Raw genomic sequence first — 26,484 nt, 5'->3', positions numbered from 1 at the left:
TCGGTCACTGCGTGTCTGGGCAGCGCCCGGCCCGACGGGGGCCCTGATCTCGGTCACTGCGTGTCTGGGCAGCGCCTGGCCCGACGGGGCCCCGATCTCGGTCACTGTGTGTCTGGGCAGCGCCCGGCCCGACGGGGGCCCTGATCTCGGTCACTGCGTGTCTGGGCAGCGCCTGGCCCGACGGGGCCCCGATCTCAATTGGGGTTTTCTGTGTGTTACCATATTAACAAATATGGCTCAGCAACCCGCCCCCTTAACTTTGTGGGTGCTTCAATCCCTGCCCCGCCCCACCCCACCAGTAAAGCGGCACTTCCACAAATAACAGATTTTTATTTACAAAAACGGGGTGACAGGGAGGGGGAAATTATATATAGAAATACAAGACTGGCAGGGGGGTTTGCCACAGACTCCAGGGAGGTACCTATGTACAGCGCGGACTCCAGAGGAGTTACGATACAAAATCAGAATAATAAATACGTTCATTTAAACAGCATGCGACACAGTGAACGTCGCGCCATGGAAGTGCTGGCCCAGCCGGGGGGCAGGGGTCTGCGGCAGGGGACTAACACAAGCTGGGCTCCTGTTGGCAAGTTAATTATCTGTGTAGCGGGCATGGGTGTCTATTTCAGGGTAGCGCTCAGGAACAGGCTGGATCTCCTTAGTAACCGGCCCTGGCAGAGAGATGAAACCCACATAACCGGGGAGGGGGATTTTAACTGCTGCTGTGATGGGGCCGGATGGAGACCCTTGGAGAGGGATCCTTCCCGGTCTAGCCCCAGAGTGGGCACAACCCCGGGCAGGGGGAACTCACCCCTGCACCCCAAATGCTACCCTGAGCCAGTCTCAGCCCTGCCCGGGAGGGACCCCTGTCACGGGGGGTGGGGGAGGGGGTGAGCACCGCCCAGGCTCATGGTGTCTCCCACTGTGAGCAGAGACCCAACAAATTGATTGCAGACGGGGAGAGGGGGCCACGTTACCCAGCTGGGCTGGACTGGAACTGAGGAGCTGGAGGGAAAAGGCCCCTGTATCTCATGCCCCTGAGACCACAATGCTGTCCTGCCCCCACCACGCTCATCAGGGGCTCCTAGAGTATCTGATGAGCTGCTGCGGTGGGAGCATGTGTGCGGGGGGGTGGGAGGTAGCCAGAGTCCGTGCCCCCAGGCATAGACTCCCAAAGGGAGAGGATGGGAGTGCCACCACCCTGAGATCTCTGCACCTTTAATCCGGCACGCCGAAGCCCTGGGGCACGATCCACGGGTGCAAGGAAAGACACAGGCCCATCCTAACCCAGAAGCTGCCGTTAGCCTGGTTGGGCCCAGATCTCAGCAGTCCACAAAATCTGCAAGGCGATGAACCGGCTCGGTGCCAGCCGCCAGGGTGTTGGCACGCGCTCACTAGTGCCCACAGCGTCACCATTAACGGACCCGAAGAGCTCATCCATTCAGACACGATCGCATCAGCATCACAACCGCCTCACCAGCGCCCCAAAGGCAGCTCCCCCCCCCCATGCAGGGGGCGTCACCCCCAGGGCCCATGGTTGCACCAGTGCCCCACTTTCACCGTTAGTGTCTCCGAGGCCGCTCGGCATCAGGATTTTACCACTAGCGTCCCAGCACCAGGGTTTCCCCAGTGCCAAGCGGGGGTCTCGTATGCAGCTCACTTGGGAGGCGTCATGCACCAGGAAGCGAGCGCTCACGCACAATGGTGCCAGGGCAGACTGCAGCTCCCCCACCCAATTCCCTCCCCAATTAATTTTAGTACCTGCTCCCCAGCCGCAATGTAACCCACTGACCCCCAGCAGCCAGTGCCCCCTGCCCCGTCATGGCATCCCCCTGGCCTTGCAGACTGGTGGGGGGCAGGGGGGGGCATCTTGCACCTCTGCTAAAAATTAAACCTGGGGGCTTGAACCTACCAGCTTCTGGCCTGAGGTTTGCATCAGGGGGCCGGGCAGGGAAGGGTTTGGGGAGGAGGATCTGGTAGTACGGCAAAGGGGGAAGAGACAGGGTTGCCACCCCTCCAGGATTGTCCTGGACTCTCCAGGAATTAAAGATGAATTTTTAATTAAAGATGATGTCATGTGATTAAACCTCCAAGAATAGGTCTAACCAAAATTGGCAACCCTGGGAGGAGAACTAGACCAGTGGGAAAGGAGATCAGAGGGGTCCCAAAGCTGGGAGGGATGGAGGGATGACATGCCCCTCCCAAGGTAAGTAGGAGTGGGGGGTGTGAGGTGAGGGGGCCCACCAGGCTGGGGGTGCATGGATCCAGGGTGGGTCAGGGGGTCGAGGGGAATCCCCAGGCTAAGGCAGGTCAGGGTGTAGATCAGGCTGGGGTTTAGGTCAAGCGACATTCCCAGGCTGGGGGTGGGGGTGGGCTGGATTACCCTGGAGGGCTTGGATCAGGTTGGGAAAGGGACACTCCCAGATTGGGAAGGTAGATGGGGGGGTGAGAGTCAAGCCCCCCACAAAAGGCCAGGGTGTATGGAGTGCGGTGGATCAAGCTGGAGGGGGTATGGGTCAGGGAATACTCCCAAGCGAGGGGAGTATGGGGCAGGGTTTGTTGGGGCCACCACCAGGCAGGGGACATAGACCGGGAATGGGTTAGGCTGCCCCAGGCCAGGGCAGTATGGGGCAGAGTTGGTTGGGGGGGTAGAGGAGGCTGGAGAGGGGGTGGGCCAGGGGCACCCCCAGGCTGCAGGAGGTGACGAGGGGGATTAGACCCCCCCCCTCCAAGCCCAGGATCTCACACCGTCGTCATCACTTTCAGGGAACCCGAGCGGAAGCGCATAATTTTCTTCTTGAGGGCGTGGGAGGCCTTGATCTTGACGAAAACCTTGGGTCGCCCACCGGCCTGGCCGGGCCCCGCGCTGGCGACCAGCTGCGGCGAAAGCTGCTGGGGCCAGACCAGCCCGCTGCTCTCGTCCGTGTCGCTGGAGCCGGTGCTGAAGGCGGGCGAGCCGCCCTCGCTCAGGCTGGACTCGCTGTCGCCGTAGGCCAGCCCCTCCTCCAGCCGGCACACGGGCGCCCGCCGCGCCCCACCGCCCCGCCCGCCCGAGCACTCCGAGTCGCTCCCGGCGTAACCGTACAGCACATTGCGGGGGGGCGAGGGGGCGCCTGGCCCGCTCCGCCCCGCCCGCCGGCTCCGCCGCGGCTCCCCGGCGCCCGCCTCCTCCTGGCAGATCTCTGCCGTCGAGCGCCACTTCCGGTAGCCGGCGGCGCCGGGGTGGGGGCGACGCTGCCGGGACGGCTTGAGCACCACCTCGTCCCGCTCCACCGTGTGGTACTTGGTGCCCGAGGCGCCCGGCTTGTTCAGGAGGCTGTTCTCCGACTGAGAGCGCGCCGCCTTCTTGCCCCGGGGGGAGCCTTTCCTGGCGCTAGCCCGGCGCCCCCCTGGTGCTTCCCCCCCTTCCTCGGTGAAGCGGCACTTCTTGGGCATCGCCGCTGCCCGAGGTCTCTCCCTGGGCGTCACCGGGGCCCGCTCTGGTGACAGCTCCACCGAGCGCCCCTTGGTGAGGGGAGGGGGCTTCTTTTTGGCGCCTCGGTGGGCCTGCTGGGCGCGGGGCGGCTGCTGGGCCGGGATGTACTGGGCCTTCACCATCTGGCAGGCCCCGTCCTCGGTGCAGGCCAGCGGGGGGCGGCCCCCCCTCTCCTCATAGGGAGCGGGTTCCTGGCCGTTCCTGGCATGGGCACCGTCCTCGCCCGGCCCCTCCTCGTAGTGATCCACCGACAGGGCAGGCCGGAGGTGGGCGAGTGCCTGCAGCTTGGGGGGCTTCTTGAGGCTGGAGTGCGGCGGGGCGTAGCCTTCGGGGGCCCCCTTGCCGGCCAGCGTCCTCTCGGCCGCGGCGTCCCAAGACGACCAGATCCGGGCGGCCACGCCGGCCCCGCCCTCGTAGCCGCAGGGCGAGGGGGTGCTGCTGCCCCGCTCCATGGCTGGGGGGTGCTTGCGCTCCGCCTGGGGGGCCAGCAGCTCTGAGGGCCTCTTGCAGAGGCTGTTCTGGCGGGCCACTGCCTTGGCGGGCGGCTCGGCGTTGAGGCTAGTCCGGGGCTTGCCACCCCGCGCCAGCTGGCTGCGTCGGCGGATCAGCCGCGAGATGTAGCTCTCCACCTTGTGGCAGTGAGCGGCCTCGGGATAACAGGGCATCTCCTGCCCCCCGAACTCCTCCAGCCCCCCAGCCTGCTCCGCCCCATAGGCCAGGCCTGGTGAGAAGGGGGCGGCATCGTAGAGGCGGCCGCGGAGCAGTGGGTTCTGCATGGCCACAGCGTGAAGGGGACTGGGGTACAGGAAGGGGTCCAGGCTGTCCCGGGGTGGGAGGCGCGGGGGCGGCTCGGAGGGGTAGTCCTGACAGCTGGAGTAGGGGGCCGAGTAGGAGCGGGGAACCATGCCCCGCCCGGCCCCGTCTTTGCCACTGCTGCCCATCTCGCCTGCGGGACAGAGAGATACGGACTGAGAGACAGACCCACAAAGGGCGGCTCCAGCTGGAGGGGGGCAGTGCTCAGGCCCCCTTCGCTCCCATAGGGACGAAGGCAACCCCAGAGACAGGCCTGCCCCTTTCACCACCCCCCAACTCTCTTCAGCCATGGCCAGACGGTCCTTGACAGCCCGTCCGGCCCGGTATCCCCCAGGACCCGACCACCGGCCCCGTCCGGCCCGGTATCCCCCAGGACCGGACCCACGGCTCCGTCCGGCCCGGTATCCCTCCCTCTGCCCACCAGATCAGCCAGGCGACCCCCAGCCCCACGCTGGTCTCTCAGGAGCCGGGCAGCCGCTCACCCACGGACTTGGGGCGCTCGCTGGCGTAGCTGCCACGTGACTCGGCCTGGCCGATGCGGGAGCAGGAGCCGGAGATGGAGGGGAAGCCGGAAGAGTCCCCGAAGCAGGAGGCCGGCGAGTCTGAGGCCACGGCGGAAGAGGCACCCTCGTAGAAACCTGCAAGAGATGGCAGCTGTGAGCTGGGGGGCAGCTGGGACAGATTTGTGGGACAGCCACCAATTGAGGGGGGGGGCAGGGATGGGGGATAGGAAGAGGCAGCCCTGAGCTGGGGGGCAGAGATGGACGTGGAGGGGGGCAGCCGTCAGCTGGGGGTAGGGGAAGAGGCAACCATCAGCTGAGGGGCAGGGAAGGGGGAGGCAGGTGATAGAGACTGTTGGGGGGGATGGGAGCAGCCCACGGGGCACCAGCCGGCCCGTTCCCTGGGCAGGTCTCAGCTTGGAATCTGGGGTGTGAGAAGCAGTTTTGGGGTCCCACTTCCCTGCAGGGATAACCGGGGGTGAGAATCAGCTGCATCTCTCCCCCAGTCTGAGACACACACCCCCATATCACACCACCGGGGTTCCTACCCGAGCTGGGCCAGCTGTCCATCTCGGCCGCCTCCCCGCAGGCCTTTTCGGGGTGCAGCCGCAGCCCCCCCACTTGCTGCTCCAGTTCCCACATCAGCCCGGGCAGCGCATCCTGGAAAGGAAACCGAGAGGGGCAGGACGTTAGTGAGGGATTGATACTCCAGCAACAGGGGCCTTCCAAGCCTCCCCATTTGGGGGGGTTGAACTACCCCCCCCAACAGTGCCCCCCACCCAGAAGCCACTGCTGCACATCACCCCCTCAGCCCCCTCCCAAAAATCAAGGCTCAAACCCCATCAGTGGTAGATAGTTGGGGGGGGGTCAGCTAGCCCCTAAGTGCACCCCTCATGTTTACATTCAGTTGAACTTTGCACCCCGAGGGGGGTATCATGGTGGGAGGGGGATGTGCTGCAGACAGCCCACATGGGGGGTGGGGTAGGGTCTGCTGGGTGACCTCTGACCTCCAGACAGATGGGTGGGGGGAGACAATGAGACCCATTTGGGGCTGTCGCTCAAACTCTGCTGGAGACAAAAAGGGGGGGGAACATCCTCACCCCGGGGAAGTGGGGGAGCTGACAGCTCCAGGGCTGGAGGGGGAGGGGAAACAGCCACCACCTGTCCCACTGCATTGGGATACCCCAATCCCCACCCCCACATCTGGGGTGTGCAGCCGCCCAGGGAAACAAGGCCCAAGGAGCCAGGGGATGGGCCCCAGGCTCTTTGGAAACTGTGCTGGCCTCTACCCTGCCCCTATAAGGTCAGGAAAGCAGGAGGCAGCCAGATCCCAAAGCTCCCGGGCCCAATGGGGGTGGGGGGAAGCTTCCTGAACTCCAAGGAGCCGGGGTGGGCACAAGGGTGGGGGGTGTTCTGACGGGGCCAGAGCCAGTCAGGATGCGGGGGCAAAACAAGAGAAGGAGAGAAAGAGAAAGGAGGAAAAGGAGGAGAGAAAAGAGGGAAAATGAGAGGAGAAAAGGAGGAGAGAGAACAAGGGAAGGAAAAAAAGAAGAGAAGAGAGTGAGGAAAAACAAGGAGAGAGAAAGAGAAGAGGGAACAAAGGAGAGAAGAGAACAAAAGGGGGGAAAGAATGAGAAGAGTAAAGGAGAGACGATGTCATGAAAAACACCTTTATTCACATCAAATTTCATTAAAACTTTTAAAAAATGTTCTAAAATACCGAGACAGGGATAAAACAAAGCACAACACACCCGGCGGACATTAAACTTGAATCCCTAAAGCATCAGCACCCCCAAGTTCACGCAAACTCTTAACACCCCAAGTCAACCGAACAGCGTCCTGGCTATAAGTCAGTTCGTAAAAGGTGTAATCAGTCCGCTGCCCGTCGGTTCCGGTGAGATTTCTAACCGGCTCTCCTGCGCCAGGAGAGAAGAGTGAGAGAGAAGGAAAAGACAGGGGAGGAGAAAAAGAACAGGACGGACGAAATCGAACAAGAGGGAGGGAGAGGGAAAAGGAGAGGTGTGTTGGGACGGACGGACAGATGGGGTTACGTGGGGATAGACAGACAGAAAACACAACAGGAAGAAAAAAGGAGAGAAACAAACGAGAGAAGGAACGAGAGGGGAGAAGCAGAGAAAGGAAAAATCTCCTCCACCCCTCCAACACAGACCCCATTTCCTTGCCATCCCAATGGGGAGGGGAGAGCTCCCCAGCCCTGCACTGGGGACACGTACACACACAGGCCTCCCCCGGCGCATCCCCGCTATCTCTGCTTCACACCTGGATGCCTTCCCCTCTGCCTGGCTCAGAGATTGGGGCGGGGGGTGGGTTCATTTATCACGGCTCCTGGGGAAAGGGGGGGCGACACCCGGTCAGCGCCGGAGGAAATAAATTATTCCTACTACAACGGCAACGTCGATGAATACATTACAGTGCAGGGGGCTGCAGACAAAGGGGCCATGGGGGGGGGGGGGTATTCCCAGCCCAGCCCAGATCCACCCCCCTACTCCATAAATTCAGCCCATGTCCTCCCCCCCCCACTTCACGAGTGACATTCTAAATCAGGGATTTATCCTGCTGCTCTAGGGACATCTGATAAATGCCCCCCCCCCATTCCTGACCCTCAACTCTGTATTGTCCACCCAGCACCTAACTGGCCCCCTCTGTTTCCACCGTCTGTCTCCCAGAGGCCCTGGGCGTCAGGCTCATGGGTGAAGTCCAGCCATTTTGTGAAGAGGCTGGATGTAAAAATGGTAAATTTCCTAACTAAGCTCCCCCTCTCCGCCCCCCCACCCAGAACAACAACACTGTAAAACTCTGGGGGGACCCGAGGGTTTGTTTTCTTCAGGTCTTTTGGCTTCAGCCTAGCAGCAGAGAAAGAGAAAGGCTGGTGAAGGAAGAGGGAAGGATAGCCTAGCAGCCAGGGCCTCTAGCCTCCGACTGAGGAGAGGGGGGTTCACTTCCTTGATCCACCACAGCCTCCCTGAGTGACCTTGGACACAAGGCTCTCTGTGCCTCAGTTTCCCCATTTGTACAATGGGCATAGCTGCCTTGCCTCACAGGGATGCTGTGAAGATCCTTCCGTTAAAGTTTGTGGGGTGCTCAGGTGCTATATTAATGGGTCAAAAGCAGGACTTGAAGTGAGGTGGTTGTTACATGGACTATCCAGAAGGGGGCAGCACCCACAAGCCAGGCCAGAATTTCCATTTAGAGACCTCAGTGAATTGGGTGCTGAGGTCCCAGGTGAGGATGCTGGGCGTTGGAAAACCTAGCCCTCAATGGCCTTGGCCCCTGGACTTTCTGCCCCATCAAATCCTCCAATGGCGCTAGTCAGGTTTTCATCCTACTATCCCACGCCCATCCCCACGGTATCTGGGCACCTTACTATAAGGGTGCGTGTGGGCACCCCATCGAGTACACATGGAACGGTTGTGCCGGATCAGGACTGAAACGACCTGCATGCATCACCCATGTGTTAGCTGCACTTTCCCCATGTTCAGACAATCCAGCCATGCAGGTCCCACAGCCGAACCGGCAGCCGTCGGGGTTTTAACTGCTGTGTCAGCTAGACCTGCTTTGAGCTAGGCCGTAAGGGGGAAGGTTGGCAATCTGACAGTCTAACCACTAAATCATGCTCCTCTCCCAGAGTGAGGAATGGAACCCAGGAGTCCTGGATCCCAGCCACCCCCTCCTACCCACTCCAATCCACTAAACCCCACTCCCCTCCCATAGCTGGGAACCCAGGAGCCCTGGGAGTTAAACTGCCAGCCATAAACGTCTGACAGCGTGGAAAAAAAAATTTCCAAGGGGGCCTTTCAAAATAAAAACCAAATTATTGTCTTTGAGCTACGAAGCTCAGCTAAGGGTCTAGGCCCCCAACTGGTGTAAATGGGTGTCACGCTCTTGGAGTCACCGGGCCAGATCCCCAGCTGGCTCAGCAACACTGGGATGAACAGAACCAGATCCTCAGCCGGTTCAAGTCAGCATCACTCCACTGGCACAAACAGCGCTGAACGGATTTGCACCAGCTGAGCTCCTGGTCAAAAGATTTTTAATCCGGAAAAAGACTTTAAAATCACCCCCTAGGAAGTGCCAGATCCCAGCAATGCCCCATATTACCCAGCACCCTGCCTCCCCGTGGCTAGTTCCAGATATTTTGGGGGCAGGTGCGAGGCACTGCGGATAGGACCGTGACCAACTAACCCACCTACGAGGGAAGTTATCCCAACCTCCATCCGTTTGCAGTGGGCTTATACCCCGAGGCAGGCAGATTTATATCCCATGTAAATTTTTATCCCGGCACGTGTAGCCGCAACCGTTCTTATTATTCCTATAAATGGCTAATCCTTTTTGGAATCCTGCTAAGCTCTGTAATATCAGGTGCTGGTGCATTTCAAATATCTAAATCCACACACACACAAATGGGTTTGAAAAACCAATCCCAATCCAACTGCCAGCAGCCACGATCAGCCTCTGGTAAAGGATGGAGCTGAAAGATACATCCTGGGACACAACGGCAAGGAGCACTGGATCTGTGATTTGAATGGGTGTGTTATCGGCAGCCCAAATAGCGATGTCAATTATTAAGGTTGTCTGACAGTTTCCATTATAAGAGCCTGTTTTCGGTTACTTATAACTTTAGCTATTCAGGTTGAAATTTTCCCTGCTGGGTGTCAGCCTCCAGCTGAATTTTTCTGGAAAGTTTCAGGTAAAACAGGTCAGCTGTTTTTGAGAACAAAGTTAGGGGGAAATATAGCGCTTTGCCCATGCTTCCAAAAAATATTTTTTTTTTCTTCCAACCATTCGGTTGAGAAGCTCTAGCGCCTCCATGCTTTGGGGCAGGGACTTGAAATCTGGCAGAGGGGCCAGGGATGTGCCTTCTGCTGTCTCCCTGAGAATCTGTCCTGTGTCCCAACCAGACTGCCCATGCACCATCCCAACAGAGCAATTGAACATGCTCCAGCTCAGGGCTGCAGGGGCTGAGTAGGACTCCTGGAAATTGCTCCTTGGGGAAAGGGGGAGGGCGATGCAGCACAAAGAGCAAGGAGATTCTCTCCTACACTCTGAGTGCTCCCCCTGTTGGCACCATGCAGCATGCAAGAGGAGACAGCTGCCAGGCTGGAATGCAGAAGGGTGAGGAGGCTGGATGGGGGAACAGAAGAGATGCAGGTAGGGAGAGGGAGAGAGAAGCGGAGTGGGATAGGAGGAGGACCAGTCATGAGGGATTTTGGTGTCAGCAAATAGCTGTGAAACCCACAGTCAACACGTGTCTCTCATCCCCCTCTAGTGGCAGATCCACATAGAAGATAACAGCTTACTACTGCTACCAGGACTGCGCTTTGAATCAAATGACCCCAACCCTGATGACACCCCGCATGTGTGAAAGGGTCAATATGGCTCCACAGGGTGAAATCCTCGCCCCTCCCAATTTTTAAAATCATAGGAAATTACATTTTTAAAAACCCCTGCATTAAGAGACCTGGTGTGTATTTAAATCTAGCCTACTTTCCTGCTGGCTTCGCGGCTAAGATTAGTTGCAGCGCAATATCAGACAACCTGCCTCCGGGAAATGAATCTGATCTGGTTAGAGATTGCAGAGATCCTATTAATGCGGTGGGTTTCCTGTCTGCATTTCACCTCGCTCAGGAACCCTGAAACATAGCTGGGTTGTTTTCACTCTGATTCTAATCGGTTCCACTTCTTGCCTCTTGCCAGCACAAGGCAGCAAATATAATCATTCATGTATGCGGCACTTGCTACCTCCAGAATACTGTATAAATATTAACCCTTTCTGCTTCCCAACTCTGCACTTTCCTTGGTTTACAAATTGGGGAAACTGAGGCATGTTGACTTTCCCTACAACCAGAGTGTCAATGGCAGAGCTAGGAATAGAACCCAGGAGTCCTGGCTCCCACTCCCCGCCTGCTCTCATCCACTAGACCCCACTCCCCTGCAAGATCTGGGAATAGAACCCAGGAGTCCTGATTCTCTTGTCCCTGCTCCTCCAGCAATTAAATCCCATCCCTTCCCCTTTAAAACTAAACATAGCTTGTTCAGTTCTCCAAAAGAGAGCTCAAATGAGAACCAGGTGTGGGGCTCATCCACATTCATTCTGCACACCACCACTGCTCTGAGCTATCCCCCGCCAAATTAAAGATCGGACCGGGGAGAGCGTATGGGATAAATTACCGAATGGAGCCACATACAGACATTGATGGGGGGGATACATTTAAACAGGACACCCTGGAGCCACAGTCAGAAAGGCAGAGGAATTGTGACAATCTCAGCAGTACTCGGGGCTCTGTGAAGAAAGGGAAGGGAGGAGATCTGGGGTGGGATTGGTAGAAGCTCTGCAGGGAGTGACGACGGGGCCGGGATGGGGGGTGGGACGGAGATGGGTGCTCTACTGTAGTGATTCAGAGATTTTCAGCCCAGAAGGAACCATCAGTCTGATCAGCCTGTCCGACCTGTATTACCTAGGCCAGAGAATCCCACTTCCAGCCCATATCTTGTGGTTGAGCTAGAACGGGAAAGAAATGTCTGATTTCAGCATAAAGCCTCCAAGCGGTGGAGAATCCACCACTGCCCCTCAGTCAGTTGTTCCAATGCTTAGTTCCTTTTCCTGTTAAAAACTTGAGTCTTATTTACAGTCTGAATTTCTCTAGCTTCAGCTTCCAGTCACTGCCTCTTGTAATGGCTTGTCTAGTAGGTTACCAAGCCCTTTACACCAGAGATCTCCCCCGCGGATGCTTATCCACCCAGACCAAGCTGCCTCTTAGGTGTCCTTTCAATAAGCTAAATAGACTGAGCTCCTTCCCTCTCTTGCTGGGAGGTGGCTTTTCCGGACTTCAACTTGCTCACCTCTGAACCCTCTGTGAGCTTCCCCCACTCCTGTCTGGAGTGTGGACACACTATCCCAGTAGCTGTATACAGAGGTAAGGCTAGGGGCTGGCCAGAAAGCACAAATCCCCCTCCACAAAAAATGTCAAGGTTTCAAGTTTTGTTTTTATTTCAAGCTGGAACGAACCGAGACCTTTTGAAATTACTCACAAAAACACCACAGGGGAGAGAGAGAGAGAGAGAGAGACCCACCCTGAAACAGCCAACAGCCCAGAGTTAGGACGCGTTCCTGGGATATGGGACACCCAGGTTCAAGTCCTCTGGGAATAGGACTGGTATGAAGAAAGTGACGAGGGAAGCGCTATTTGCCTTCACATCACACAAGAACCAGGAAGTCGCCCAATGACATTAATAGGCAGCAGGTTTAAAACAAATAAAAGGAAATATTTCTTCATCCAGCACACAGTCAACCTGTGGAACTCCTTGCCAGAGGACGTTGTGAAGGCCAAAAGTATAACCGGGTTCAAAAAAGAACTAGATAAGTTCCTGGAGGACAGGTCCATCAATGGCTATTAGCCAAGATGGTCACAGGAACAACTCTGGGTGTCCCTAAACCTCTAACTACCAGAAGCTGGGACTGGACAACAGGGAATGGATCACCTGATAATTGCCCTGGTGTGTTCATTCCCTCTGAAGCACCTGGCATTGGCCACTGTCAGAAGACAGGCTACTGGGCTAAGAGGACCCTTGGTCTGACCCAATATGGCCATTCTAATGAATAGAACCCAGGAGTCCAGATTCCCAGCCCCACCTGCTGAGCAGTATCCCTGTTTTACAAATGGGGAAACTGAGGCATACTGACTTACCTAAGATCAGAGAGGGAATGGCAGAGCACAGAATGGAACTCAGGAGTCCTAACTCCCAGCCACCCTTGTTCTAACCCCCTGCACCCCACACCCCTCCTAGAGCAGGAATAGAACCAGGCGTCCTGACCCCCAGCCCCCTGCTCTGACCCACTAAACCCCACCAGAGCTAGGAACAGAACCCAAGGGTCCTGAGACTCCCTGCCCCATCCTGCTCTAACCATTACTCTCCACTCCGTCCCTTTAAAACTAAACATGGATTGTTTAGTTCTTCAGCTGAGAACTAGAATGAGAACCAGGCATGGGCCAGCCCAGGGAATTGAACCGGTGTCTCCCATTTCCCTGAGGAGCACCTGGCTGGAGAATCAGCCTCAGTCTCACCCCTTTGTAGAAGTCATTAACTAGCCACTGGGCCAAAAAGAAAGAGATTGGGTAGCCCAGTGGTCAGGGCTGTCGCTGGGGATTCAGCAAACCAGGTTAAAGGCCCTACTCCAATGCCAGCCAATCAGGGCCTTGCACTTGAAATGGATGCTCAGACGGTTTGTCAGGTTGAGGATGGGATTGACAGGTGCGTCTACACTGCATTGCTAACCTGGGTATGTGGAACCCAGCATGTGGACTCGGCCTTTCGAAGCCCGTGCTTGAGCGTCCACTCCACTTATAAGTGCTGGGCTGGGGTCTCTCACCCATGCTAACACGTCCACACTGCACTACATGGTCTGCAGCCCGTCTCTGTGTCCACACTGCAAAATGACGGGGCTCAGGCCTGAGTCACACCAGGAGCGGGGCTCTGATGCACCCCACTAGCAGGGTCCTCAGTGAGTGCTTGCTGACCCAAGACAGAGTAATTTGTGTGTGGACACAAGGGGTGGGGGGGTAACTGGGCTTAAACTGGAGTCAGAGCCTGGACTTAGTGTGCAGTATAAACGTGCCTGGCAACAGCCACCGTGACCCCTCCGTCTGTTTCGGAACCAGTGCTTTCCAGACTATAGTCCCCCCTCTAGTTGCATTCTTTGCTCCTAGACACACGATCTTGCCTTTGGCTGCATTCAAACACATGTTTAGATGTTGGAGCAACAAGGAGACAAAGACACAAGCCAGACCTCGGCAGAGCCGTTATCGTCCAGCTAACAGCCATAAGCAGGGAGGTGGACGCAGCGGAGCTAAAGCAGAGATCGCAGCAACCAGAAATGGAAAAGTACCAACAGATCCCGTGACTTCTGAGCACCAGGGCTAGGCTGAATCCAGCCGGATCAAACTCTGCGCCTTTCACGGCTCAGGACAAGGTTAAAAAAGGGTTAAACCGTAGAATTCAGTTTTAAGTAAACTCAGTGCAGCAACCCAGCATCCCGCAGAGCCAAGGGCCAGGCTCTGGATGTGTGGCTAGGACAGCAAATGGATGGTGGCTCCAACGCCGTGCGAGTCTCTAATCTGCATGCCCCACAGGCACTAGGATCTGCTGGGCCGGATTGGACCAGCACCTCCTCTTGCACAGTATCGTGGGGCCCGATTCCCAGCTATCTACCCCCTGTGTTTGTGGCAATGATGGTGGGAGGTGGTTTTAAGCCCCTCTGCACAGTGCTCCCCACCGCCCCGGCATATTCTAGGCCTCCCCCAGCCCCCGGTGTTAGCTAGTGCAGCCTCAGGGCTGCTCTAATTCACACTCTGTTGCCTCTGGAGGACAGAGAATAGCCACAGAGCAGTGTGCTCTGACAATGCCCCCTATCCACCCCCTATGTCGGGGGGCTGGGATCCAAGTCCTCTTACCCCAGCTCCACACTGGCTAGGGAGATCCCCTTGTGGAGGAGGGATTCTCAAGGGGCGTTTCCACCCATTTTAAGACCAGCTGGGCCTGAGCATTGGAACTGTGTCTGTGACAGCAGCAGCTGCTTCAGAGGAAGGTGCAAGAACCGCCCTTCCTCCCTGCTCCCCCCACCCCCGGTGGGCAATGATATACCCAGCCAAGAGCAGAAGTTCCTGACAGACCCCTAGGTTAGTGGGTTTGCGTATGCCCTGAAGCATGAAGGCTTATATCCCTTTTACCAACAAACTTCCTATTCTTGTTTTATATAGAAAACTTCTAACCCTTCCTTTAAAATCCTGCTATGCTCTTGGCCTTAATAATATCATGTGGCAGGGAGTTCCATAGGATACCACGGTAGGGGTTTCTCTCTCTCTCTCTTCTTGCCAGGTTTCAAAGTTCCACCCTTCACCGAGCCAGCGGCCAGAGGTGACTTCAGATTCATTACACCTACTAGCAGAGGCTGACCCAGAAGAACAGAGACAGTGGGAGCATCTCAGCCCCCATTCTCATCTCCCTCAGTGGGAGGACAGAGGCATGGGCTGATCTCGCTAGGTTTTTACACCCCCCTCCCGCATATTTCAGATCAGCACCTGGCTTGCAGGTTTAGCCCTCTGGCTAGTAAATCTCCCAGCCTGGCCATATTGGCTAGCACATCCAACACTGGACTAGTCTAGGAGGTAGAAAGGTTGGACCAGCTAGAGGCAGCATGGCTCAGTGTATAGGGCACCAGACTGGGAGCTGGGTGCCCTGGCTCTATTTCATGCTCTGCCCAGATTGTGAGGCATTGGCAAATCACTTCTCTCTGCTTCTCCTCCTGCCTAGACTGTGAGCTCTTTGGTGCAGGGACTTTGCGGCCGTGCAGCGCTTGGCACAATGGCCCCTGATCTCCACTAGGTGGTACTGTGATATACAGTGATAAATAATAATCCAATGTTGGCAATTCTTGCACTTCAAGACCCAGCTCCCGGAGTCATGGGAGAACATCTGCTTCCGTTTTTTTTTCCTTAATGAAGTAAGGGCTTGTTTAGATGAACTGTTAGCACATGGCAAGCTGGAGCGTGAATCTACCTGGCCATAGCCTGCCATGCACTAACTGTGGCAGACTGTGCTTTGACCTACCCCAGATCTGTGTCTGCAGGGCTTGTGGTAGGGGAGACAGAGCTAGAAAATGGGACCCCCTAAAGGCTCCAGAAGGCAAATGGAGAGAACCCCCCACCCCATTATTTGGGAAAGTCTGCTGATAGCATCGGGCCATCTCATGATTCTGGAGGGGAAGCTGACACATGAGTTTTGGGGCTGGCACCACCCCACAGCTGAATGGGGAGCAGGGGGGAAGCCTCGCTCGTCACCATGAAATCTCAAAGGGCTTTACAGAGGAGGGCAGGATCACAACCCCCATTTTACAGCTAGGGAAACTGAGGCACCGCCAGCCAGCCACCCAGTGGCTGAGCCAGGAAGCGAACCCAGCTCTCCTGCGTCACAGGCCAGTGTTTTAGCCACTAGGCCACACGGCCTCTGGCACAGGGCGGGTAGCAGGGCAGGCCAAAGCACAAACTGCACCGGCCCAAAACTCCAGCATCACTGAGCTGCTGTACTAAGCAGCTAGTTACTACCGGTCCCTGGGGTGCAGTTCAGAGCAGATTGCTCTCCTCCCCGTTGCAGAGGGCTCCTTCAGCACACCGGATCCTGATAGCCAGCAGCCGCCAAGGGGATTGCAGGCTATAATAAGCTTGAGCTTTGTATCGGTTCTCTCTGTCTTGCTCTGGCATTCCCTTAAAGAAGCCGCTGCTCAGCATTCTCCTCCTCCTCCCTCCCCCCACTGGCAAGAGGAGAGAGAGGACAGACCATAAAAGTCTATTGGATGGAAGCATAACTCCCATTTCTCCGCAGGAAAATTCCTCTTGGACAGTCAGGGCTGCTTTCCCGACTGGAGAAACGGGGAGGCTGTATTTAAAAAAAAAAAAAAAAGGAACAAAGGTTGGAGACGTACGTTGCACACACACGTGTGTAAAAAACACCCAACAGAGAGAAACACATGACCCATAGGGACAACATTTTGCACCAGCATTCAGGATTCCTGGGTTTTATTCCCGGTTGCGTGAGAGAGTGGTTAGAGCCAGGACAATTGGAAACCAGGACCCCTGGGTTCTATTCCCAGCTCTGAGAGGAGAGTGGGGCCTAGTGATTAGAGCAGAGAAGGCTGGGCGTCGGGACCCCTGGGTTCTATCCCTTCTGTGGGAGGGGAGTTGGGCCTAGTGCTTAAAGCAGCAGGGCTGGGAGTCAGGACCCCTAGGTTCTCTCCCCAGCTCTGCCACTGATGCCTTGAAGGAGTTGCTTTCCTCTCTCCGTGCCTCAGTTTCCCTTCTGTAAACCAGGGGGTGGGGCCATAATACTAACCCACTTTGCACCAGGTGGCTGAAAAGCACCATGCAAGTGGCAAGCATTAAATGATTTTAAAACAGAAAAGAACTTAAATAAACTTCCTGTTGCTTATAAGTACTTCATCCCCACACCTGCCGTGGGCACAGAGGGCCAGGCTTACAAAGGGAAACAGATGCCTCAAGATGCAGAGGGGCACCGAGCAGGATTTTACAAAAGGGCCTGACCAGGTGAGGTGCCTAAATCCCCTGGGCCATCAGTGGCTTTAGATTCTTGGGCACCAACTCTGCCCTGGTGTAGGGGAGTGGACAATGAAGCATCCCACACTATGTATAAGACTGAAATTTCCTAAGGGAGTTAGGCATGTGAATTCCAAAAGCATCTAATTCCCCTAGATTATTTCCCAACCCTAATTTCTGGAATGAGGTTTAAATCGTTAGAACAAGAGCTTGTTAAAAAAAACCCAGGTGCTCCCATAGCAACATTTAATTCCTGCAAAGCTTTCGCTTCGCCAACAAGGAAAAGAATTACAATTTTGTTTGGGGGGTTAAAATTAAACCACCGATTTTGACGTAGGACAAAATTTCTCATCTTCTACGCTTCCAAAACCAAGTTGCAAATGACCATTAATTTGGGGCTGGTACTGATTCCTATCTCGATGTGGGGGGAAACACAACATCCTTTCCCAGAACAAAAATCCAGGTTGGTTTAATTTGATGGAGTCTTGAATGAGCATTTCTAGGATCCAGAAGGGACCATTGTGATCATGTGGTTGTGACCTCCTGGATAACCTCAAATTAATTCCTGTTTGAACTCGAGCAGGTCTTTTAGAAAATCATCTATTCTTGAAGAGACGCGTCACTTTGGAGGTGTGGAAGGGATCTTGGTAGAAACAGGCTAGGTTTCTAATTGGCAGTTCCACGACTGAATTTCTTTAATTAGCTAGATATGGGGAAATATATATATATGGAGAGGGGGAAATTTCTCTGATCAGGTGAGCATTAGGGGTTGCATACTTTTCTTCAATACCAAATGCCGTTGTGTGCCCTATTCTCTAAGTAGTCCTGGTCCAGGGCATGTGATAAAATCTGAATACATGTATATTTCTCTCCATAGAGGTGTGTGTGGTTTATATGCCAAGAAATGATTTTCCCCTGTTAGGCTATGGAAGACCTTAGAGGGATTTGCACTTGAAGCCGGGCTCTAAACGACTTTTGGAAACCTTACTGAGCTGTTACACCATTGATTCTCACAGGAGTTATGCCATGGATGATTTAGCCACTGCTATACTTAGCAACATCCCTGGCTGTGCATTCAGCATCTTCTCTGTGGCTTTCCGCCCCCTCGGTAGTTTTTTTTTTTCCCTCGCCTTCTTAATTACAAGGGATATTTGCATAAAAGCAGATTCTTTTGTTCCTACGGCATTTAACAGCTGCTAATGCCTCCACCTGAACTGAAACCACAATCAGCTGCGCAGCACGGCATGGTAATCTTTCCAGCAAGCCACTGACACGCTCAAGAATGACAATCTGGAGGAAGGTCTGTGGTAGCTCAGAACTTCCCACCACCACCAAGGATAGAACCCAGCGCCTCCTGCCACAAAAGCCCACCTGGGCTGAAGGAGAATCTCCCATGAGGTAGGTGTTAGCAGTACAGGGCTTATGACACTCATCAGAGCTGTCCCAAGTGTATCCAGAAGACGGCAATGCTCGGATATTGTTACACTGTTTCCCTAGCGGATCTCAGATCTTTTCACAAGCTGTGCACGCACACCCAGCAGCAGCAATTAAATGCAGCCACCTCTGGGGGCGGGGGAAGAGTGCACAGCACAGGGGTGGGGTAGATTTTTGGCCAACGGCACCAGAGCAGACCCCTGCCCTTATACAAAGATTTTTTTTAAGCATCTACTCAGAGTTCACAAGCTCTCCTCCTTCCATCTGGGCCTGCTACACACCCTCCCGTCTCAAGGCAACAATGTTTCTGGTAACAAGGTTGGCCTCGTGGTTAAGACAGCAAGAGACAAAGGTTCAAGTCCAGGCTCTGTCACAGACGCTCCCTGTGTGACCCTGGGGAAACTGAGGTGCAGCACTTGCCCATCTGTAAAATGGGGTGCTATGAAGGTCAGGTGCTCAGTTACCATGGTGATGGTTTTGCACAGTTGCCGCGGTGATGGGGACCATACACGGACCTAGCTAGACAGAAGTTCCATGTGTGATCGCGACTCACAGGACACGAGACGGGCACGGACTGCGCTGGAGAGGACCAGACTGGGGGGCAGCCCTTGAATATGCTTCCCCAGCTGAGAAGGGCAGCCAAGGTCATTGTGACTGGTCCAAGACGACATAAGAAGCTCTCCTGGCTGGGTGACGCAACTTATGTCGCTACTTTGGGGTTTCCATGTTGGCTGCATTTTTCTTCTTCTTTCTTGTGTTTCCTTGTCTGAGATCAGGGTCCCATCGGGCCGGGCGCTGCCCAGACACACAGTGACCGAGATCGGGGTCCCATCATGCCGGGCGCTGCCCAGACACGCAGTGAGCGAGATCAGGGCCCCGTCGGGCCGGGCGCTGCCCAGACACGCAGTGACTGAGGCGGGGAGGGGGTAAGAGGGTCTGCTTTGGGGTCAGATAGGGCAGGGGCTCCCAGGAGGAGAGGGTGTGTTGGGGGTCTGTGCAAAGGTCAGTTGGGAGGGGGCTTACTGAGGGTGGACAGCAGGGTCTGTCTCCAGGGCTCCCTGGGTCTGGGGGAATAATGGAGTCTCCATTGGGGTGAGATACAGAGGAGGATCCCTGACGTAATGGGGCCCACCCTGGCACCAGCAGCTTCCCTGCCCCATCCATCCCACTAGCTACAGCTCGGTCCCTCCCTCTGCGACAGTCCAGGCCGGAGTTTAGCTCCTTTCGGCACAGCCCCCCCAGCCCAGCGGTTATGGCCCATAAGTAATAAAGCAGAGATAAGGTGCAGGAGGGACCAGTGGGGGAAGGGAGGCTGCTCACCAGGCAGGAGCCTGCCCCCTTGCATCCCTTCAGCACCCCTCAGCGGCCAGGAATGGGGCTGGGGGGGGAGGGCAGGCAGAGCGAAACAGCTCCAGCCAGCCCAGCCAAGGGGCCCAGTCTGCCCCCAGCAGCCACCGCCAGGCCCCCTGACCATGCAGCTGTCGGCTGCCACCAGCCCTGCATCATGCAGACAACTCTCAGCCCTCCCCCAACCCACTGATTTAAAGTCCAAGCTCCGTTCCCCCTCTGTAGCCAGGGGCTCACCCCCGCCCCTTCCGGGATCTTACAGCTACTCCCTTTGCAGCAGCTTTTGCTTCGATTCTGCAGCCTCCCCACCCAAGATCGCACCCCCCCGCCCCACCGCACGGTGCTGCACCGTCTGGGCAGGATCATTACCCCTGTTTTACTGACGGGGCGAGCGAGGCCCAGGGAGAGGTAGCATTTTGCTGAAGGATCCCACCACCGCCCCGCCTCCTGGCCCCCAGCCTCAATTGTGAGCTGCCAACGGCTTTTGCCTTTGAAGAAGTGAGGAGCAGAGAGGAGAAATCAGACTCCTAGCGGAAAGGCAGGCCCAGCCATAGCCAGTGGGGTGGTGTGTTTGGGGTGGGGGGATGGACGCTGCAGCCGGGGACGCGTGGCTGGGCTTTGCTTTGTCTGAGCATCTCTCCCAAGGAAACCCTAAACCGGGGCCGCTCCGGACGCCAAGCCGCAGCCTCGCGCACCGTCATGTCTCAGGCATGAGCCGACCTCAGAGCGCCGGCCGCCGGCCCATTCCAGACGACTCACGTGTTTCCCCACCACCACCGGGGAGACTCCCACATGCCCCAGCTCCAGCTGGAAGGCAGGGGACCGATGAGGCCTGCCAGAGCGCATGCCGGACGGCCTGTCACTGAGACCCAAGCCAGCCGGGAATGGCCAGGCCAGAGCTAAAGACACTGGCAATGCTAGCCACTGGCACTCCCCTGAGGAAGTTCACCACACCCGGGGAAAGGGGGGTGTCCTAACTTCCATCAGCCAGGGCACCTCCCTGAGGAAGCTCACCACACCAATCTGCGATGGTGTCAGAAGCTCCCCTCCCCTACACACACACACATATGGGGGGTGGGAGGGGAGGGCCAGCACAGCTGCACAGATTGCCCATCCCCTGAGAATTGTATATTTTTCCTGTCCCGAATTGGGAAGAAAAGTCAAAAGTCTGAAAATTTTCACCAACCAGCAATCCAAAAAGAAGTGGAAGAAGAAGAAGACAACGACTGGGTCCAGCTGAAGGGTTTTGTGTTGATTGAAACCTTTTTTATTCTTATCTGCCTTGTTTACTTTTCCCCCCTCTACAAATTAAACTTCAAATTTCCCTTTTACCCCCCCCCCCAAAAAAACAAAAACAAACCTGGATTTTCTCATTTTGGAAAACGTGACGACAGGGAGGTAGTGACAATTCCTAACCCCTTCCTCCCCACCCAAAAATAAATAAATCAGGAAATTTGTCTAAACAACAAAAAAAACTTTCCCACCAAAATATTTGGGTTTCGACGCACTGACGTTTCCCAGTGTGTGGGGGGGAACGGGGGGGACATTTAATTGAAAAAACTCCCAACCTTCTCTGAGGGAGAAAGGAGCCTCCCCATCTCGGGAAGGGACCCCAGCCCAGCCAGAAGATAAAGACCAAAGAAATGGGGGGAGAGAAATAGGATGGTTGAATGCGTGACCCCTGCCCAACACAAGAGGGGGCGGAGTCATGGCACAGGGGCAGGGCCAAGGAAGTGCCCCATGTGAGGTTGCGCCAACACTCTGGATTGCTTTGCCCTGGCCTTGGGGTCTAGCTGGCACTGCTCGGTGGCAGCTCACCACGCCACTGACATACAGTCAAGATGGGAGGGGCGGAGAGGTGTAAGGAGGACACAGAAGTCCAGGCAGCCTGTTCTCTGGCTGACTCATTCCCCCCCAGTCCCTCCACCGGAGCCCAGACAGTCTTGGGGTGACAGCAGGACTCGTCGGCCCATTATCCCACCGCTGGAGCGGCGTTATCAGCACCAAGGCATGCAGCTTGTGTCAACGGTGGGAAGAATTCACCCAGCGCTCAGCATCCTGATCTGACTGCAGCCTCGTCCCCGGGGCCGCACCCACCCACTCCCCGCCGCCTTTCCTCAACGCAAGGTCCAAGGAACAGCTTCCAGACCAGCTCACCCCCGCCCCACCAGAGAATCTCATCACTATGCAAAGCAGGCGCCTCTCATTGGCTGCTGGCTGCTCGCCCCATTAATCCCCTGCTGGAAGACGCTGCCAGGCTTTTTGACAGCGGATCCGCAAACGTGAAGTCGATTTAATTAAGGGGGGGGCAGAGAAAGAGCAAAATCTTTTTATTAAATCAGTAAATAGCTGGCAAAGCTGGAGCTGAAAGGGGGGGCGGGATGGGCAGCTGTGATGTACCAGGCCAGGCAGGAACCCCATAGCCCTGGCAGCAGCAGAAGGGACCAGTAATGCCAGCCTCCAGAACAAGACTTTTAGGGGTCCAAGCGATACCTGGTCAGAGATGGCTGCACAGGCCAAGCAGTGAAATCAGCAAGATAGCACATCCAGGGCACTGAAAATACAAAGCACCTTGCAAGAGGGAGGGGAAAATCAGGACTCCTGGGTTCTACCCCAGCTCTGGGAGGGGAGTGGGATCTAGTGGTTAGAACAGGGGGCCTGAGAGCCAGGACTCCTGGGTTCTACCCCCAGCTCTGAGAAGGGAGTGGGGTTTAGTGGTTACAGCAGAAGCATTTGGTGCCTCGAGTCCTGGGTTCTCTTCCTGGCTCTGACACAGATTTGCTGGGTGATCTGTCTGTGCTGTGCCTCTATTTCCCCTATATGTAGAATCCACCCAGGTCACTACTAGGAGGAAGCTCACCAAGTCACTCAGGTCCTGTAGCTGCCCCTGCTGCAGCAATGCTAAGCAACACTAGAGCATGGGGCTGGAGACGAAGATATTTGCTACATCACTTCAGCCCAGCACCCTGCCACCAGCACCAGTCAACATCCAACGCTTCAGAATCAACCATCCTCCTGGCTGAATGCACTGCAGGGGCAGGTGAGGAATCCCCTTCCTGACCCTGCTCCAGGGACCAGCTCTTGCCCTGGAGCATGACCTTGACTACTCTAACTCCCCCGGCATGGGCAGCAGTCTGGAGCACAGGACAACAATGTCGTCCATCTGTCCGTCCTGCTGAGACAGGGAGGGGCAGAGATGCACCCAGGGAAGGACTCCAGTGAGAATAGCCTTAGCAGTCACTTTCCAAGAGATAAGCTGGTTCCACATACCCAACAGACACCTTTGCCCAGGGCTTGTGAGCAGCTTATTACACAAAGTGACAAGATCCACACAACTTCCCCCGACCCCACTCCAGATGTCGCTGAGGACAGTTTGGTTTGGTACTGCAGGGTCTTAGGTTAGAGCCAGCTCAGAGGTGGGACAGACCCTATCTGAAAGGGGGTTCCAAAGAGGATGGATCTAGACTGTTCTCAGTGGTAGCTGATGACAGAACAAGGAGTAATGGTCTCAAGTTGCAGTGGGGGAGGTTTAGGTTGGATATTAGGAAAAACTTTTTCACTAGGAGGGTGGTGAAGCACTGGAATAGGTTACCTAGGGAGGTGGTGGAATCTCCTTCCTTAGAGGTTTTTAAGGCCCGGCTTGACAAAGCCCTGGCTGGGATGATTTAATTGGGGATTGGTCCTGCTTTGAGCAGGGGGTTGGACTAGATACCTCCTGAGGTCCCTTCCAACCCCGATATTGTATGATTCTATGACACCTGCCCCATACACCAGGGAAAGGCAGCCTGCCCCATTCCTCTCCCCCAGATATGGTCTCCTCAGGCCAGAGAGAGACCTGCCCCACCCAGCACTCACAGCTACAGGCTGAGCTCTGAGAGGCAGGACACCACCGTGAGGATGCTCACCACACCGCTGACCCCTTCCCAGCTAGGACACTGCACTGAGGAAGCTCACCACAACCCCAGCCCCTCCCTGGCTAAGACACCACTGCAAGGGATCTCGCCACACAACCGAAGTCCTAGCTGACTCCGGCACAGTGATGTTGGGGTGATGGAGGAACCTGCCACTTTCAACGATGACCGGCCAATCGCATGTTTTGTGAATGACACCCCCCCATCCTTTTGACTCCCACCCCACCTGCTTTCCCCTCTGAGCGGGCTGAGGATGAGATGGGGGAGGATTGCACCAGAGGAGCTGACAAGCTCTGACTGACAGACAGACAGACACCCTGCGCCCCAGAGGACTTTCCATAGTACTACAATGAAGTCAGTGAGCAAAGCTTGATGTACGCCAGCTGGGGATCTGGCCCCACTGACTCCAATGGAGTTACACCCAATTTACCCCAGCTCGGGATCCGGCCCTGCACTGTAAGGTCTTTGGGGCAGGGACTTTCTATGGCTTGTCCGCACAGTGCTCAGCACAATGGGACCCCCCGATCCCCAGTTGGCGCCCCAGCTATGGCAGGACTAAAGACCAGTCAGACCTCAGAGGGACACCTCACCTGCCATCTCCGGCCTCCCTCTAGCTGCCTTATGCCAGCACACCCACACGGCCTGCAGGATCTTTCCCTTCCACCCGCACGTGGAGGAGAAGACAATAAAGGTGCTTAGTCTAATTTGTCAATGGCAAGACAGCCCTTCCCCCGCATTAGCATTGGGGCTGAGCGCAGACTGAATTCTGTTTCTGAAGATGCCAAAGCAGAAATGATCAATGGTCTGTTGAGTGCAGTGTCCCCACCACCCCCTTCCTTGCTGCACCAGAGCAGACCAATGGGCCAGTCTAGAGCCACATTCTCTCCTAACTAACACGGCTGTTACTCTGAAACCTGTCATTCTCTCCTGGATGGCCTGGAGGATGGACTTAACTATGCACTTGGATTGGGTGCCTTCCTGACCATCAGCCAGTGATCAGCTCTGAAGCATGAGGGCGAGTTTTTGTATTAAAAACAATCTTAACTTTTTTCCACCTCCTACCCAAGCACTGTGCATTGGTAACATCCTGTGGCAGGGAATTCCACAAGTTAATTTTGTGCTGCTCAGGAGAACATAGGTGTTGGAACTAGAGGTGCTGGGGGTCCTGCTACATGCCCTGACTTGAAGTGGTTTTCATCATATATAGGGTTTACAGTTTCTCTAGCTCTCAGGAAAACCCCGACACTGAAAGCCCAGTTTCTATTATACATAGTGGAAGATCTACCAACTAACGCCTCACGGTCCCGCAATAATTCGCTACTTTGTTGCTTACCGGATTCGTGTTCCAAAAGCAGTTCTTAAACTGCAAGCCCATCCAGATCAGGAAGAAAGGCTGGCCCTGGGTTGCTCCTGTTGGGAGCAGAGCCCTTGAGGCCTGACTCCCAGTCTCCTGCTCTAACCACTGACCCCACTCCCCTCCCAAAGCTAGGGATAGAAGCCAGGAGTCGTGGCTCCCAGGCCCCCTGCTCTAACCACACCGCCATAGAGAAAACACTCTCAGATCAACAGAGTCCAACCGCAGGGCAGAGGACAACGTAACCTCGGACATGGTGGTGCCATCAACTTGAGTCAGGCAACAGGCCGGGCCCAGGGGCTCCCAGAGGCCGGAGGTCTGAGATGTTTCAATGAAAGTTAAAGACACAAAGGAAGGGGAGGGGAAGCCTCCTGCTCACCTGCCCCAGGAAACAGGGGCCCCCCTGCTCCCAGAAAACTCTAAAACTGCAGGGCTAGGGGCTCCAACACCCCCAGAGACCTCCACAATACGCAGCTAGGGGCTCCCCCCACAACCACTCAGAACAGCCCCATAGACCCCCCCATGCCCCCATAACAGCCCTGTAAACCCCCCACTGCACAGCTGGGGGTCCCCCCACACCCCATAACAGCCCTATACACCCCCCCACTGCACAGCTGGGGGTCCCCCCACACCCCATAACAGCCCCATACACCCCCCACTGCACAGCTGGGGGTCCCCCCACACCCCATAACAGCCCTATACACCCCCCCACTGCACAGCTGGGGGTCCCCCCACACCCCATAACAGCCCCATACACCCCCCACTGCACAGCTGGGGGTCCCCCCACACCCCATAACAGCCCTATACACCCCACACAGCGGGGGGCTGCCCCCACACCCCATAACAGCCCCATACACCCCCCACTGCACAGCTGGGGGTCCCCCCACACCCCATAACAGCCCCATACACCCCCCACTGCACAGCTGGGGGTCCCCCCACACCCCATAACAGCCCCATACACACCACACAGCGGGGGGCTGCCCCCACACCCCATAACAGCCCCATACACCCCACACAGCGGGGGGCTGCCCCCACACCAGCCCCCCCGCACAGCTGGGGCTCCCCAGAACAGCCCCATACACCGAAGCAGCTATGGGGAGGCCGGGCACAGCCCCCCGGAATTAGCCCCACTGTGCCCAACGAGTCCCGGCCCCGCCGCCCCCGCTCTCCGGACCCGTCCCCACAGGCGCTCGGGGCCCCGGCCGGGACTCACCAGCTGCTCCTCGGGGGCCGGCTCCGCAGCGCTGCCCGGCTCGGTCTCCCCGGCCGCCGCCTGCTCGGCGGGCTCGGTCCCGAGGCGCAGCGCCTGCCGCACCCGGCGCGCCTGCCGCTCCCGGAGCAGATGGAGCTCGCAGAGCCCGGCCAGGCTCCCCTCCAACCAGCCCCGGAGCCGGCCCCGCTCCGGGCTCACGGGGAAGGAGAACGCCCGGATCATCCCCCCGGCTGGGCTCCCGCTGCTGCCCCTGCGGCCCCGGCCAGCGCAGCCGACCCGCTCCGCCGGCGGCAGCTCCGCGCTGTCACCGCC

The 26,484-nt window shown here is 56.4% G+C and overlaps 1 protein-coding gene across 1 annotated transcript; it reads right to left on the bottom strand.

Moving 5' to 3' along the window:
* Positions 1 to 310: 310 nt before the first annotated feature.
* DACT3 (dishevelled binding antagonist of beta catenin 3) lies at positions 311 to 26,484 on the bottom strand. The gene is made up of 4 exons (XM_073321808.1): positions 26,173 to 26,484; positions 5,337 to 5,448; positions 4,771 to 4,926; positions 311 to 4,421 (listed from the first exon to the last, which is right to left on the bottom strand). The coding sequence occupies exons 1-4, from the start codon at positions 26,392 to 26,394 to the stop codon at positions 2,743 to 2,745; spliced, it is 2,169 nt and encodes a 722-aa protein (XP_073177909.1). The 5' UTR covers positions 26,395 to 26,484; the 3' UTR covers positions 311 to 2,742.

This window comes from Lepidochelys kempii, chromosome 23, assembly GCF_965140265.1.
Source record: "Lepidochelys kempii isolate rLepKem1 chromosome 23, rLepKem1.hap2, whole genome shotgun sequence".
Lineage (NCBI taxonomy): Eukaryota > Metazoa > Chordata > Testudines > Cheloniidae > Lepidochelys > Lepidochelys kempii.
Note: the sequence above shows the minus strand (reverse complement) of the source record. Positions and strands in the feature narration are given on the sequence as shown.